The sequence below is a fragment of the Erythrolamprus reginae genome, chromosome 1 (assembly GCF_031021105.1).
Source record: "Erythrolamprus reginae isolate rEryReg1 chromosome 1, rEryReg1.hap1, whole genome shotgun sequence".
In the NCBI taxonomy this organism is placed as follows: Eukaryota; Metazoa; Chordata; class Lepidosauria; order Squamata; family Dipsadidae; genus Erythrolamprus; species Erythrolamprus reginae.
In genome coordinates this window covers 9,431,278-9,447,653 of record NC_091950.1, presented here as the reverse complement: position 1 = coordinate 9,447,653, position 16,376 = coordinate 9,431,278, and the positions used below count along the sequence as shown (strand labels likewise).

At 43.5% G+C, this 16,376-nt stretch overlaps 1 protein-coding gene and 1 non-coding gene across 2 annotated transcripts in view; both read right to left on the bottom strand.

Moving 5' to 3' along the window:
- Positions 1 to 641: 641 nt before the first annotated feature.
- Positions 642 to 713, bottom strand: TRNAQ-UUG (transfer RNA glutamine (anticodon UUG)). Its single transcript has one exon. It is a non-coding gene; the product is annotated as a tRNA-Gln (tRNA).
- Positions 714 to 3,575: 2,862 nt separating this feature from the next.
- ANKRD24 (ankyrin repeat domain 24) overlaps positions 3,576 to 16,376 on the bottom strand; it is a 63,004-nt gene continuing 50,203 nt past the window's right edge. Inside the window, 4 exon segments of the mRNA XM_070744085.1 lie at positions 3,576 to 3,653; positions 9,154 to 9,219; positions 10,744 to 10,914; positions 15,998 to 16,375. Of these exon segments, the coding sequence (XP_070600186.1) occupies positions 3,576 to 3,653; positions 9,154 to 9,219; positions 10,744 to 10,914; positions 15,998 to 16,375 (693 nt within the window).

Here is a 16,376-nt window from a genome sequence, read left to right as displayed (position 1 = left end):
AAAGGACGTTGCACTAGTAGTAAAAGTTGCGTGTGGAGTAGTGATGGGCAAACCCAACGGTGTTCGGGTTCGGCGGGTTCAGCCAAACTTGCCGTGAATTTCGGGTGAGTTCGCCGAACCCAAACCCGAACCCGAACACTCCGTGACGTCGAAGCTCCACCCCCGGGATCCCATTGTGGGATTTCCCAGCTGCTTTTGCTGAAAGGACCTCCCTTTGTTTGCTTAGAAAGCATTGCTGGTTCTATGGTGTAGTGGTTAGCACTCTAGACTTTGAATCCAGCGATCCGGGTTCAAATCTTGGTGGAACCTGCTTTTTTTTTAAAAAAATAAATTTTTATTTTATTATTATTATTATTATTAGTAGTAGTAGTAGTAGTAGTACTAGTAGTAGTATTAGTATTAGTATTATCATCATCATCATCATCATCATCATGCTTTTTTATATAATAAAAGGGGTTTGGGTCCTTTTAATGCTTTCTTAGTGGGAAAAAAAGAAAGCATTAAAAGGACCCTCCAGCTCTTTGCGGGCAAAAGGGGACCTTCCCGATGTGCCCATGGAAATAATCAATAAATGATGATGATGATGATGATGATGATGATCATAAATAAAAAAATAAAAATTAAAAATTTTTTTAAAAAGGAGGTTCCACCGAAATTTGAACCCGGATCACTGGATTCAAAGTCCAGAGTGCTAACCATTACACTATAGAACCAGCGATGCTTTTGCCCTTTCTTCTAAGCAAACAAAGGGAGGTCAGGAAGAAGTACAGTGATACCTTGTCTTACAAACTTAATTGGTTCCGGGATAAGGTTCTTAAGGTGAAAAGTTTGTAAGACGAAACAATGTTTCCCATAGGAATCAATGGAAAAGCGATTAATGCGTGCAAGCCCAAAATTCACCCCTTTTTGCCATCCGAAGCACCTGTTTTTGCACTGCTGGGATTACCCTGAGGCTCCTCTCCATGGGAAACCACACCTCCAGACTTCTGTGTTTTTGCAGCACAAAAATGGGTGCTTCACTGGCAACGGAAGTCCGGAGGTGGGGTTTCCCAACGAGGGGAGCCTCAGTGAAATCGCAGCATCGCAAAAACACCGAAGTCCTCGAAACCCCACCTCCGGACCTCTGTGTTTTTGCGATGCTGCGATTTCACTGAGGCTCACCTCGCTGGGAAACCCCACCTCCGGACTTCCGTTGCCAGTGAAGCACCCATTTTTGCGCTGCTGGGATTCTCCTGCTGGGATTCCCCTGCAGCATCACAAAACACGGAAGTCCGGAGGTGGGGTTTCCCATGGAGGGGAGCCTCAGAGGAATCCCAGCAGCGCAAAAACGTGTGCTTCGCTGGCAACGGAAGTCCAAAGGCGGGGCATCCCAGCGGCAGTAGTAGGTTTGTAAGGTGAAAATAGTTTGTAAGAAGAGGCAAAAAAATCTTAAACCCTGGGTTTGTATCTCAAAAAGTTTGTATGACGAGGCGTTTGTAAGACGAGGTATCACTGTATATGTGACGTCAAAGCTCCGCCCCCAGAATTCCATCGTGGGGTTTTCCAGCTCCTTTTGTTTGCAGCGCTGCAAGCAAAAGGAGGTGGGGAATGCCATGATGGGATTCCCTCCTGGGCAGCGGCGTTTTGCAGTGTTTGAGCGAACGCCAAATCCGAACTTTGCCCAAAGTTTTTTAAAAATTCGGGTTCAGGTTCAGCGTCACGAACATCACAAAATTCGGTACGAACCCGAATTGTGCGAATTGGGTTCGCCCAACACTAGTGTGGTGCTTTGAGTGTCTTGCATGCATGCGCATGCCAGCGTATTTTGGTTCCGCCCAGAGTCCCTGGAGAGGGTTGGCATACAAACCCAATTAACAAATAAAATAAAGGAAGCAAAATTTTGCAAGGGGACGTATGTGCGGAAGGAAAAAAATCACTGAAAACTCATACACACTTGTGTCCCCTCGCGAGATTTTTCTTCTTGCGCATATGCGAAAGCAAAAACAACCTTGGATGCGTGCACGCAAGACATCCAAAGCTGCACACGCATCACATCAATAGCAGCGGTAGGAGCAATCCGCCCCTGGTTTTAAGTTGAGGACTACCGAGAATTAACTTTGCCTTTTCTCAGTGGTTAAACTTTTTGTTTTAACTACATTTTTCTCCCACTGCTTTTCTACATAAACAGGGAGGGCAAAAGTGGCAAGATGGCCGCTCTGCTGCTTTTCCGTATGTGCTACAAAACACATTAAAAAGAGACGTGGTTTCAATTATGGTGTTCAGGAGAACCTCTAGCTAAGATTCTGCGCAGTTCGGAGAACCCCCAAATCCCACTTCTGGCTGGCCCTGCCCACCCCGCCTCTCCCAGGAGTCCCCATGCGGACAGTTTTGGATACAGGTAAATGCAGGATGTGTACGGTGGCTTGGGAAGAGCAAAAAATGAGCCTACTGGAACTTTGGGAAGGCAGGAAACGGGACTTCCAAACTTCCGGTAGTCCCATTTCCAGCCTCCCAAGGGCCTCTGGATCCTGAAGAGGCCATTTTCACCCACCTGGAGGCTCCAAGATAGCCTCCGGAGCCTGAAGATCATGGAGGCAGAAAAAAATGGGCCTACCGGAAGTTTGGGAAAGCTGGAAACGGGCCTTTCCAAACTTCCAATAGTCCCATTTCCAGCCTGCAAAGGGCCTCCAGAGCCTGAAGAGGCCATTTTTGCCCTCCTGGAGGCTCAAGGAAACCCTCCAGAGCCTGGGGCTCCGGGAGGGACAAAAAACAAGCTTACCAGAAGTTTGGGAAGGCCGGAAACGGGCCTTTCCAAACCTCTGGTAGTCCCGTTCCCAGTCACCAGAGGGCGTCGGGAGCCTGAAGAGGCCATTTTAGGCTCAAAGGAAGCCTCCAGAGCCCAGGGAGGGCAAAAACCCACGCTCCCACCTCACCAGCCGTGCTGCAGGAAGCTAACTAGGCCAAACCCACCCAAGAACCGGGCAGAAAAACCCCTTGCTGAAATTTTTGAAGCCCACCCTTGCCCTCAACTCAACCATTTAACACACACACACATACACACAGAAACCCTGGTACAGAACTCAAAGCTATGTATTCCTCCCTCCCACCCCGCTTTACCAAAACAACAACCCTGCAGGTAGTCCGAGATCAGAGAGATCGACTGGCTTGAGATTCCCCAGTAAGGAAGCATAGGGATTAAAATACTATTATTATTTTTTTGCCATTAGATGCAGTGGAAATAAACAGCTGACCACTAGGGGTCACGGCCCTGTCGATCTTTCCTCTCTCTTTCTACTCTACCCCTCCTCTTGCAATGACCCTGTAGCCTTTAATATTGGGGTGGCAGGCAGGAATTCAACCGGGAGAGCTTTGGCCACCGCAAACCTGTGCCAACAGAAGGCGCCAAGGATTTCCCGAGCCTGCTGTGAAGCGATTCAAAGGCATTTGGGTTTCCAGCTGTTCTTACTGCCTTCCTGGCTCACCGTTGGACTGGATAGTTGGTGTGACCTTGACCTTGACCTTCCCCCCCCCTCCCAAGGAAATGTCCAGCCTGCCCACCCCACCCTGGGTTCGAGTCTGCGACCCGTCGCCTCATCTCATCTTCCTTGTTCCTGGAGACTTTGCATCTTCAAGATCTGGAAAAGGATTCTTTGGACATCTTCATCCATGTGACCCTGAGAGCAGTAAAAAAAACAACCAGGGAAAGATGAGATTATGAAACATAGAAACATAGAAGATTGACGGCAGAAAAAGACCTCCTGGTCCATCTAGTCTGCCCTGATAATATTTCCTATATTTTATCTTACAATGGATCTATGTTTATCCCAGGCATGTTTAAATTCAGTGACTGTGGATTTACCAACCACGTCTGCTGGAAGTTTGTTCCAAGCATCTACTACTCTTTCAGTCAAATAATATTTTCTCACGTTGCTTCTGATCTTTCCCCCAACTAACCCCAGATTGTGCCCACTTGTTCTTGTGTTAACTTTCCTATTAAAAACACTTCCCTCCTGAACCTTATTTAACCCTTTAACATATTTAAATGTTTCGATCATGTCCCCACTTTCCCTTCTGTCCTCCAGACTAGACAGGTGGAGTCCGTGAAAATGGTATAGGGAGTCCTGCCCGAGCAGGGGGTTGGACTAGATGATCTACAAGGTCCCTTTCAACACAAACAAACTAACAAACAAGGAAAGAAAGAGAGAGAGAAAGAAAGAAAGAAAGAAAGAAAGAAAGAAAGAAAGAAAGAAAGAAAGAAAGAAGATTGACGGAAGAAAAAGACCTCATGGTCCATCTAGTCTGCCCTTATACTCTTTCCTGTATTTTATTTTAGGATGGATCTAGGTTTATCCCAGGCATGTTTAAATTCAGTTACTGTAGATTTACCAACCACGTCTTCTGGAAGTTTGTTCTCAAGCATCTACCACTCTTTCGGTAAAATAATATTTTCTCATGTTGCTTCTGATCTTTCCCCTAACTAATCTCAGATTGTGCCCCCTTGTTCTTGTGTTCACTTCCCCCCTGAACCTTATTTAACCCTAACATACAGGGGTGGACAAAACAATGGAAACACTTGACTTTTTGGCATCATAATGTTTGAACATGTTCAAATCAATCAAAACATGACATATTTTATGTGTTTTTTTATTAATTCTGTTATTTGATATGTTTTTTAAACTACCTTTTTTTAAACAGAAATTTAAGGAAATGGGTTATAACCTTCTAGAAATGGCAGACTTCTCAGAGTTTCAAAGAGGCCAAATTGTTGGTGCTCGAATGGCAGGCGCTAGTGTAACAGAAAGTGTCCGGATGTTTCGCATTTCAAGAGGTCATATCTCAAAAGTAATGACTGCTTTTGAAAGAGAAGGGAAAACGTCCTCAGCCAAGCACAGGTCTGGTCGAAAGTCGAAGTTGTCTGAGAGAAACCATCAGATTCTAAAGCGAATTGTTAGAGCGGATCGCAAGACCACAGCTCCTAAAATCACTGCAGAGCTCAATAGACACATACAGAACCCAGTTTCCACAAAAACTGTTCAAAGAGAGCTTCACAAATCTGGATTCCACGGAAGAGCTGCAAGGTGTTTCCATTATTATGTCCACCCCATGTACAGTGATACCTCGTCTTATAAACTTAATTGGTTCCGGGACGAGGTTCTTAAGGTGAAAAGTTTGTAAGACGAAACAATGTTTCCCATAGGAATCAATGGAAAAGCGATTAATGCGTGCAAGCCCAAAATTCACCCCTTTTGCCAGCCGAAGTGCCCGTTTTTGTGCTGCTGGGATTCCGCCGAGGCTTCCCTCCATGGACGTCCCACCTCTGGACTTCCGGGTTTTTGCAATGCTGCAGAGGAATCCCAGCAGCGCAAAAACAGGCGCTTCGCTGGCAACGGAAGTCCGGAGGTGGGGTTTCCCAGTGAAGGAAGCATCAGTGAAATCGCAGCATCGCAAAAACACCGATGTCCTTGAAACGCCACCTCTGGACTTCTGTGTTTTTGCGATGCTGCGATTTCACTGAGGCTCCCCTCGCTGGTGGGGAGCCTCAGGGGAATCTCAGCGGCGCAAAAACGGGCGCTTCGCTGGCAATGGAAGTCCGGAGGCAGGGCATCCCAGTGGCAGCGGTGGGTTTGTAAGGTGAAAATAGTTTGTAAGAAGAGGTAAAAAAATCTTAAACCCCGGGTTTGTATCTCGAAAAGTTTGTATGATGAGGCGTTTGTAAGACGAGGTATCACTGTATTTAAATGTTTCGATCATGTCCCCCCTTTCCCTTCCGTCCTCCAGACTATACAGATTGAGTTCATGAAGTCTTTCCTGATAAGTTTAAGATCTTAAGACCTCCCACCAATTTTGTAGCCCGTCTTTGGACCCGTTCAATTTTATCAATCTCTTTTTGTAAGTGAGGTCTCCAGAACTGAGCACAGTATTCCAAATGTGGTCTCCCCAGCGCTCTATACAGTGGGTTTTATTGCTTGTACAGGAATTTTAAGCTGACTTGGACGCCTTAGTTATTAGGGATGGGCAGATATTCAACTCCAAAGCCAAAAGCAGCTTTGGAACAAGCATGGGTGTGTTTGCCTGGATACTTTGACTGCCCAGTGAGAAGGAAGAAGGGCCTAATGCTGGGAGCGATTGAGGGCAAAAGAAGCAGGGGACGACAGAGAATGAGGTGGCTGGACGGAGTCACTGAAGCAGCCGGCGTGAGATTAAATGGGCCCCAGAGGATGGTAGAAGACAGGAAGGCCTGGAGGAACGTGGTCCATGGGATCGGACAGGACTTCACAACTAACAACAAGAAGTGCAAGCACACACATCCAGCTCATTCTATTCTAGATGTTCTAGCAACCCCTGTGCGCTCTCTCTCTCGCGCTCACATTATTATTATTATTATTAGTAGTAGTAGTAGTAGTATTAATAATAATAATAATAATAATAATAAATATTAGTAATAATAATCACAACAATAATAAAAATAACAACAAGAAGTTGAAAGGGAACTTGGAGATTTATTTATTTATTTATTATTTATTTATTTATTTATTATTTACTTACTTACTTACTTACTTACTTACTTACTTACTTACTTACTTACTTATTTATTTATTGGATTTGTATGCCGCCCCTCTCCGCAGACTCGGGGCGGCTAACAACAATGATTAAAAACAGCATGTAACAATCCAATTTAATAAAACAACTAAAAACCCTTATTATAAACCAAACATACACACAAACATACCATGCATAACTTGTAATGGCCTAGGGGGAAGGAATATTTTAACTCCCCCATGCCTGGCGGCATAAGTGAGTCTTCAGTAGTTTACGAAAGACAGGGAGGGTGAGGGCAGTTCTAATCTCCGGGGGGAAGTTGGTTCCAGAGGGCCGGGGCCGCCACAGAGAAGGCTCTTCCCCTGGGCCTTGCCAAACAACATTGTTTAGTCGACGGGACCCGGAGAAGGCCAACTCTGTGGGACCGAACCAGTCGCTGGGATTCGTGCGGTAGCAGGCGGTTCCGGAGGTAATCTGGTCCAATGCCATGTAGGGTTTTAAAGGTCATGACCAACACTTTGAATTGTGACCGGAAACTGATCGGCAGCCAATGCAAGCCACGGAGTGTTGAAGAAACATGGGCAAATCTTGGAAGCCCCATGACGGCTCTCGCGGCTGCGTTCTGCACGATCTGAAGTTTCCGAACACTTTTCAAAGGTAACCCCATGTAGAGAGCATTGCAGTAATCGAACCTCGAGGTGACGAGGGCATGAGTGACTGTGAGCAATGACTCCCTGTCCAAATAGGGCCGCAACTATTGCACCAGGCGAACCTGGGCAAACGCCCTCCTCGCCACAGCCGAAAGATGATGTTCCAATGTCAGCTGTGGATCTTCTAGTCCATCCCCCCGCTTAGGCAGGAAACCCTACACTACTTCAGACAGATGGTTATCCAACATCCTCTTTAAAACTTCCATTGTTAGGACATTTGCAACTTCTGGAGGTAGGCTGTTCCACGGATCAATTGTTCTGATTGTCAGGAAATTTCTCCTTGGTTCTAAGTTACTTCTCTCCTTGTTTAGTTTCCACCCATTGCTTCTTGTTCTACCCTCAGGTGCTTTGGAGAATAGATTGACTCCTTCTTCTTTGTGGCAACCTCTGAGATATTGGAAGACTGTTGTCATGTCTCCCCTGGTCCTTCTTTTCATTAAACTAGCCATGCCCAGCTCCTGCAACCATGGACAATTGGTGGGCCACTGTGGGACACAGAATGCTGGACTCAATGGGCTTTGGCCTGAGTTAGCATGGCTCTTCTTAGGTTCTTATGTTCTTATTCTTCATATGCTTTAGCCTCTATTCCCCTAATCCTCTTTGTCACTCTTCTCTGTCCTCTTTCTAGAGTCTCAACATCCTTTTTACATTATGGCGACCAAAACTGAATGCCGTATTTATTTTATTTTATTATTCGATTTTTATGCCGCCCTTCTCCTTAGACTCAGAGCGGCTTACAACATGTTAGCAATAGCACTTTTTAACAGAGCCAGCATATTGTCCCCACAATCCAGGTCCTCGTTTGACCCACCTCGGAAGGATGGAAGGCTGAGTCAACTGTTGGTATGTCTCGGTATAGCTAGGCTATGAGACCTTTGACATACACTGAGCAGAGAATTTTAACAGTGTGGATGTGTGGTAAAGCCAAAGAAATAAAGACACAGACTTAGTTATGCTTAATAAGTACTATTTACATATACAGTAGTCCCTCACCTATCTCTGGTGTTACGTTCCAGACCCGGCCGCGATAGGTGAAATCCGCGATGGGGAATTTATCGACTGATAGTACTTATTTAAGTATTTATATTGTTATTGTTTGGTAAGTTTTCATTGTTTTAAGTGTTTATAAACCCTTCCCACACAGTATTTATTTTAGATACAGTATTTAAATACAGTATTTACAATTTTAGATATATTTTTTTTGAAAAACCTGCCGATCGAGTTCGGCAGGCTGTTTAAATCTGCCGATCGACTTCCTCAAAAACCCGCGAACCAGCAAAGATCCGCGAATGATTTTTCTCATTAATATTTCTTGAAAACCCGCGATGAAGTGAAGCCGCAGTAGGTGAAGCGCGGTATAGCGAGGGACTACTGTATACAAAACAGAAACAATCCATAACAAGAACTAAGCCATACAATATAATAAGCACTAAGCAAACACACTCCCCCCCCTCAAGGCAAAGCAAAATGAGCGTTAAAGCATTATTGAGGGAAGGAGTACTGGCGCCCTCTTATGGCAAACCAGCCCAAAATATTTAAAGTGATAGTACAAGAGACTACAATAGGTAGTTTACAATGGCAAACTCTAACAACCATGTACCTTGTACTAACATCAACCTTGAGCCAGTGATGAGATTTGAACCGCTGACCTTCAGATCAACAGTCAGCTTCAGTGGCCTGCAGTACAGCACTCTACCTGCTGCGCCACCCTGGCTCTTATTCTTTTCTAAGTTTGAGAACCAACAACAGGGTCCCTGTCAGTAGCAGTGTCTTCACACTCATATCACAGTCCAGTCCTCTAGCCTCCGCCTCCTCTCAACTTTGGGTCACTCCCAAACATATTCCAAATTCTTCTTTTTCCCACCCACCCTTATGAAATATTTGTAAATCACCGTCGGGAATTAAGAAGACCTGGGCAACTCACCTGGATAGCATAGAGAAGGTGTCCTCTGTACAAAGATATGATATTGTTATGGCGTCGCTCGGATTCCTAGCACAAAAAGAGAATTGAGAAATTAAAAATAAATGCTTGGCTGCATAGCTAGAGGTATAACAAGCAGGAAGGGGGAGATTATGATCCCGCTATATAGAATGCTGGTGAGACCACATTTGGAATACTGTGTCCAATTCTGGAGACCTCACCTACAAAAAGATATTGACAAAATTGAACAGGTCCAAAGACGGGCTACAAGAATGGTGGAAGGTCTTAAGCATAAAACGTATCAGGAAAGACTTCATGAACTCCATCTGTATAGTCTGGAGGACAGAAGGAAAAGGGGGGACATGATCAAAACATTTAAATATGTAAAAGGGTTAAATAAGGTCCAGGAGGGAAGTGTTTTTAATAGGAAAGTGAACACAAGAACAAGGGGACACAATCTGCAGTTAGTTGGGGGAAAGATCAAAAGCAACATGAGAAAATATTATTTTACTGAAAGAGTAGTAGATCCTTGGAACAAACTTCCAGCAGACGTGGTAGATAAATCCACAGTAACTGAATTTAAACATGCCTGGGATAAACATAGATCCATCCTAAGATCAAATACAGGAAATAGTATAAGGGCAGACTAGATGGACCATGAGGTCTTTTTCTGCCGTCAGACTTCTATGTTTCTATGTTAAAATAAATTTAAAATATAACTGAAATGGCTCAGCTTAGACTGTTTCATGTGGAATTCACTGCGGTCGCAAATATCTCCAATTTCTTCCCTTGCCTGAGGAGAGCTTCCCTGTTTTAACAGCCCTCACTCTGACTTAATACCAAGTGAGTTTATTCCGTTGTTAATAGAAACATAGAAACATAGAAGATTGACAGCAGAAAAAGACCTCCTGGTCCATCTAGTCTGCCCTTATACTATTTCCTGTATTTTATCTTAGGATGGATATATGTTTATCCCAGGCATGTTTAAATTCAGTTATATGGATTTATCTACCATGTCTGCTGGAAGTTTGTTCCAAGGATCTACTACTCTTTCAGTCAAATAATATTTTCTCATGTTGCTTTTGATCTTTCCCCCAACTAACTTCAGATTGTGTCCCCTTGTTCTTGTGTTCACTTTCCTATTAAAAATGCTTCTCTCCTGAACCTTATTTAACCCTTTAACATATTTAAAGGGTTATGTATGTGCTGTATGGTTTTTAAATTGTTGGGGTTTTTTAATAGAATTTTATTATTAGATTTGTTCCATTGTTATACTGTTTTTATTATTGTTGTGAGCCGCCCTGAGTCTTTGGAGAGGGGCGGCAAACAAATCTAATAAATTGAATTGAATTGAATTAAATGTTTTGATCATGTCCCCCTTTTCCTTCTGTCCTCCAGACTATACAGATTGAGTTCACGAAGTCTTTCATGAAGTTGAGTTCATGAAGTTTTATGCTTAAGGCCTTCCACCATTCTTGTAGCCCGTCTTTGGACCCGTTCAATGGGATTCCCAAGTTGCTTGGAGGACCCTCCTAAAGCAACTCCTTGAGTTCTCTCATTAGTTCTCCTTTCCTTCCTTTGTAAGATACTCACAATCATCTGCTGCTCCAGATCTTTAATCCTCCTCTGGAAGGAGGTTATTACATCCAGCTCGCTCTCTGCCTTGAGTGAGAAGATCCCTTTAGGGGAAACGCCACTAGAGAGCTCCGAAAGATCCTTCAGGGCTTCTTTCAGTTTGAAGACTTCTTTGGAGAGCTCTGTGATCTGCCAAGGGAGGAAGGAAAACAGTGACACCGGGGCGACCCATTATTTTTCACGCCTAGTAAACCGCACAGTTGGATTCCTCTGCTTGATACCCAATTGATCTCTCGGGCAGTGGGAGTGTGCTTGCGTGTACATATACAGTACTCAGGAATGGGCAGCCAAAATTTTTACTACCACACTGTGGGTGTGGCTTATTTTGTGGGTGTGGCTTAATGGTCATGGGACTGGGTAAGAGTGGCTTGCCAGCCATGTGACCAGGTGGGAGTGGCTTGAACGATCATCATTGTTCAAGTGAACTGTTAAGTCCTCGACTTACAACCTTCCCAGTGTCGCTCGCTGGGGTGACAATTTGCTTCATGTTTCCCGCGCTGGGTCTTGGGTCACCCCCCCCCGCTAGGCGAACGGGGGCTGCCAGAAGCATAAATGCTGCCAGTGTTGCTTCCACTCACGCCTTCTGCTTACACCTCAGGTGGGAGGTGGCCACGTGAGGCTGGAGGGGAGCCGGGCCGGAGAGAGGGAAGCTCGTCCGAGGCCAGGAAGGAGGAAAGAGGAAAAAAGCAAGGAGCCCAGACACAGCAGCAGCAGTGGAAAACAGGAGAGCTGATCCGAGACCGGTAATCCAGGAAGTGACAGCTGCCGATCAGCTGGAGCTGCGCACGCATCCTCATTTCCACCCATGGAACTGCGTTCCACCTCGTCCTGCCTGCTGCCCACCCCTGCATGTACTCAGGGGTGGGCTTTTGCCCGGATCGGAGGGAACGCAGTGGGGTAGCAAAAATGGAGCTCCACCCCAAAGCACCCAATTTGCTCTGAAAGAGGTTGAAAGAAAATGCAGGGCATAAGCCACGCCCACAGTGTGGTAGTAAAAATTTTGATAGTCCTTCATTGCATATACTCAGTGAAAGGTTATCAAAAAATTTACTACCACACTGTGATTGTGGCTTATTTTGTGGGTGTGGCTTGATGGTCATGTGACCGGATAGGAGTGGCTTGCCGGTCGTGTGACCAGGTGGGAGTGGCTTGGCAATCATGTGACTTGACCAAGGATTTTCCAAGAGCCTCAAAACAATACCCATATCGATGGACTCAAAACAAGCAGGTCATCAGATTTACCCACATCCTAGAGGTGAGCAGCTATAGAACAGTGAGCAAAACAAAGTAATCACTTACTCAAAGGCAGCAATCTAAAGTGTCCCTTGCTACTTTCTTGTGTTGTATGGTCTTATATAATGGGCTTGTAGATATTTCTTCTTCTTTTAATATTAGTTTTGTTTATTGGATACTGTTTATTATTGTTGTGAGCCGCCCCGAGTCTGCGGAGAGGGGCGGCATGCAAATCTAATAAATAATAATAATAATAATAATAATTATTATTATTATTATTATTATTATTATTATTATTATTATTATTATTATTATTATTAGATTAGATTGGATTTATTGGATTTGTATGCCGCCTCTCTCCGGAGACTCAGGGCGGCTAACAGCAACAATAAAACAGTGTACAACAGTAATTCAATACTAAAAACGATTAAAAACCCATTAATATAAAAACCAAACATACATACATACATACCATGCATAGAATTGTAAAGGCCTAGGGGGAAAGAGGATCTCAATTCCCCCATGCCTGATGGCAGAGGTGGGTTTTAAGTAGCTTACGAAAGGCAAGGAGGGTGGGGGCAATTCTAATCTTTGGGGGGAGTTGGTTCCAGAGGGCCGGGGCCGCCACAGAGAAGGCTCTTCCCCTGGGTCCCGCCAAACCACATTGTTTAGTTGATGGGACCCGGAGAAGATCCACTAACTGGTCGCTGGGATTCGTGCAGCAGAAGGCGGTCCCTAGGATAATCTGGTCCGGTGCCATGAAGGGCTTTATAGGTCATAACCAACACTTTGAATTGTGACCGGAAACTGATCGGCAACCAATGCAGACTGCGGAGTGTTGGTGTAACATGGGCATATGTGGGAAAGCCCATGATTGCTCTTGCAGCTTCATTCTGCACGATCTGAAGTTGTTGTTGTTGTTGTTGTTGTTGTTGTTATTATTATTGTTGTTATTATTGTTGTTATTATTATTATTATTATTATTATTATTATTATTATTATTTCACAGCCTAAGTGACCATCCCAAAATGCTCCATTCCACATAACAGTCTTAACCCTCCTTTCTTCAGACTGACAAACAAAATCAAGGTCTCTGGCAAAACGTAAGGTTTCAAGTATTATACATTTTATTTTCTAGAGTGGGGATCTCCAAACTTGGCAACTTGTGAAGTTCAACTCCCAGAATTCTCCAGCCAGCTATAAAGACCTCTGTTCTAATACTATAGCCATTCGGAAAGGAGGGGGCGGCAGAAACCCAGATCACACAGAATTAATTCCAGATCTTATCTCCTTATACTTTTCCCAGAAACTTTTGTTTGTAGCAGAATCTCCGGCTTTGGGGTTTTTAAATGCTTTCAGGAAACATAGAAACATAGAAGACTGACGGCAGAAAAAGACCTCATGGTCCATCTAGTCTGCCCTTATACTATTTCCTGTTTATTATCTTACAATGGATATATGTTTATCCCAGGCATGTTTAATTTCAGTTGCTGTGGATTTACCAACCATGCCTGCTGGAAGTTTGTTCCAAGGATCTACTACTCTTTCAGTGAAATAATATTTTCTCACGTTGCTTTTGATCTTTGCCCCAACTAACTTCAGATTGTGTCCCCTTGTTCTTGTGTTCACTTGCCTATTAAAAACACTTCCCTCCTGAACCTTATTTAACCCTTTAACATATTTAAATGCTTCGATCATGTGCCCCCTTTTCCTTCTGTCCTCCAGACTATACAGACGGAGTTCATGAAGTCTTTCCTGATACGTTTTATGCTTAAGACCTTCCACCATTCTTGTAGCCCGTCTTTGGACCTATTCAATTTTGTCAATATCTTTTTGTAGGTGAGGTCTCCAGAACTGAACACAGTATTCCAGATGTGGTCTCACCAGCGCTCTATATAAGGGGATCACAATCTCCCTCTTCCTGCTTGTTATACCTCTAGCTATGCAGCCAAGCATCCTACTTGCTTTTCCTACTGCCCGACCACACTGCTCACCCATTTTGAGACTGTCAGAAATCACTACCCCTAAATCCTTCTCTTCTGAAGTTTTTGCTAACACAGAACTGCCAATGCAATACTCAGATTGAGGGTTCCTTTTCCCCAAGTGCATTATTTTACATTTGGAAACATTAAACTGCAGTTTCCATTGCTTTGACCATTTATCTAGTAAAGCTAAATCATTTACATATTACAGACCCCTCCAGGAATATCAACCCTATTGCACACTTTAGAGTCATCGGCAAACAGGCAAACCTTCCCTACCAAACATATTTCGGTTCAAATTGGGTGCTCACGGGTGGAGCTCCATTTTCACTACCCCATTGCGTCCCTCCCCGTGGTCTGGGCAGCAGCCCACCCCTGCATATACTGTACATATACATGTGTTTTTTTCTATTGAATCACCTGGTACACCCAGATAAACGTGATCTAAGTATTGCCCACAAGATCATATGCTGCAATGTCCTGCCTGTCAAAGGCTACTTCAGCTTCAACCACAACAACACAAGAACACACAACAGATTCAAGCTTAATATTAACCGCTCCAAACTCTACTGTAAAAAATACGACTTTAGTAATCGGGTTGTCGAAGCGTGGAACTCATTACCGGACTCTGTAGTATCATCCCCAAATCCCCAACATTTTACCCTTAGACTATCCACGGTTGACCTCTCCACATTCCTAAGAGGTCAGTAAGGGGCGTACATAAGCGCACTAGAGTGCCTTCCGTCCCCTGTCCTATTGCTCTCCTATATCTCGTATTTCTTCTCTACTATATCCTCTATAACCTTCATTGTGTATTATTGTGTATTGGAAAAAATAAATAAATAAAAATAAAAATAGGAGGGAGCATTTGCCTTTTGCCTTTCGGCCCCAATCCAAGGGCCGAAGGTATTCTGCCCCGATGCCATGTAGGGCTTTACAGGTCATAACCAACACTTTGAATTGGGACCGGAAACGGATCGGCAGCCAGTGCAGGCCGCAGAGTGTTGATGAGACATGGGCATATATCTAGGAAAGCCCATGATTGCTCTCGCGGCCGCATTCTGCACAATCTGAAGTTTCCGAACACTTTTCAAAGTATACATGTTATATATTGTTTAATTATATGTTGTGAGCCACCCCGGGTCCTCGGAGAGGGGCGGCATAAAAGTTCAATCAATCAATCAATCAATTAATTAATTAATATAAATTGTAAATTATTATAAATTTTAACTTTTAACTTTTAACTTTTAAATTATAAATTATAAATTATAAATTATAAATTATAAATTATAAATTATAAATTTTAAATTTTAAATTATAAATTATAAATTATAAATTATAAATTATAAATTATAAATTATAAATTATAAATTATAAATTATAAATTATAAATTATAAATTATAAATTATAAACTATAAACTATAAACTATAAACTATAAACTATAAACTATAAACTATAAACTATAAACTATAAATTATAAATTATAAATTATAAATTATTATAAATAAACAAATAAACAAATAAATTTATTTATTTATTTATTTATCTATCTATCTATTTATCTATATCTATCTATCTATCTATCTATCTATCTATCTATCTATCTATCTATCTATCTATCTATCTATTTATTTGATTTGTATGCCGCCCCTTTCCGGAGACTCGGGGCAGCTAACAGAAATAATAAGACAGCGTATAACAATAATCCAATACTAAAAACAATAAATAAATTAATAAATAAATAATTTTCACGGTATAGGTATGTAGGTCTTGGCATATTTGGGTTTCTTCCCGTGTGAAGAATCTTCTCTGAACCTTACACAGGAAGAAACCCGAATATGCCATATATAGAGAGAGAGAATTCTGGGAGTTGAAGTCCACCAGTCTTGGAGTTGCCAAGTTTGGGACCCCCTGTTTTATAATGTGGCGACCAAAACTGGAGGCAAAAGGAACACACCCGCAAGCACCTTTTCGGGCAAACCAAACAGGACTCACCTTTTTGTCTTTCTCTCTGACCAGCTTGGCCGAGTCTTCGATGTGGCTGTGCAGCTCCTGGAGACGTTCGGACTCTGCCCGCAGGCTTTGCAGCTGCTTCTCGGTGGCAGCTAGCTGTGCCTCGGCCGCATGCTTCTCGCTCTTCATGAAGAGGGCCTCCCGCTGCACCTGGAAGACTTCGGTGCAGGTGCGTTCATGCTTGCAGGCCAGGTCGCTCAGCTTGGCCTTCAGGGCCTCGATTTCAGCCTGCGAGGTGGCCCGGAGCTGCTCGTGGGCCTCTGTGGAGACAGCGCCTTGACGGACCTCATCCAGCTGGGCCTGGAGATCGGAGGCCTCGCGGGCTTTGGCTTTCAGCTCTTGCTCCAACAGCTTTTTTTTT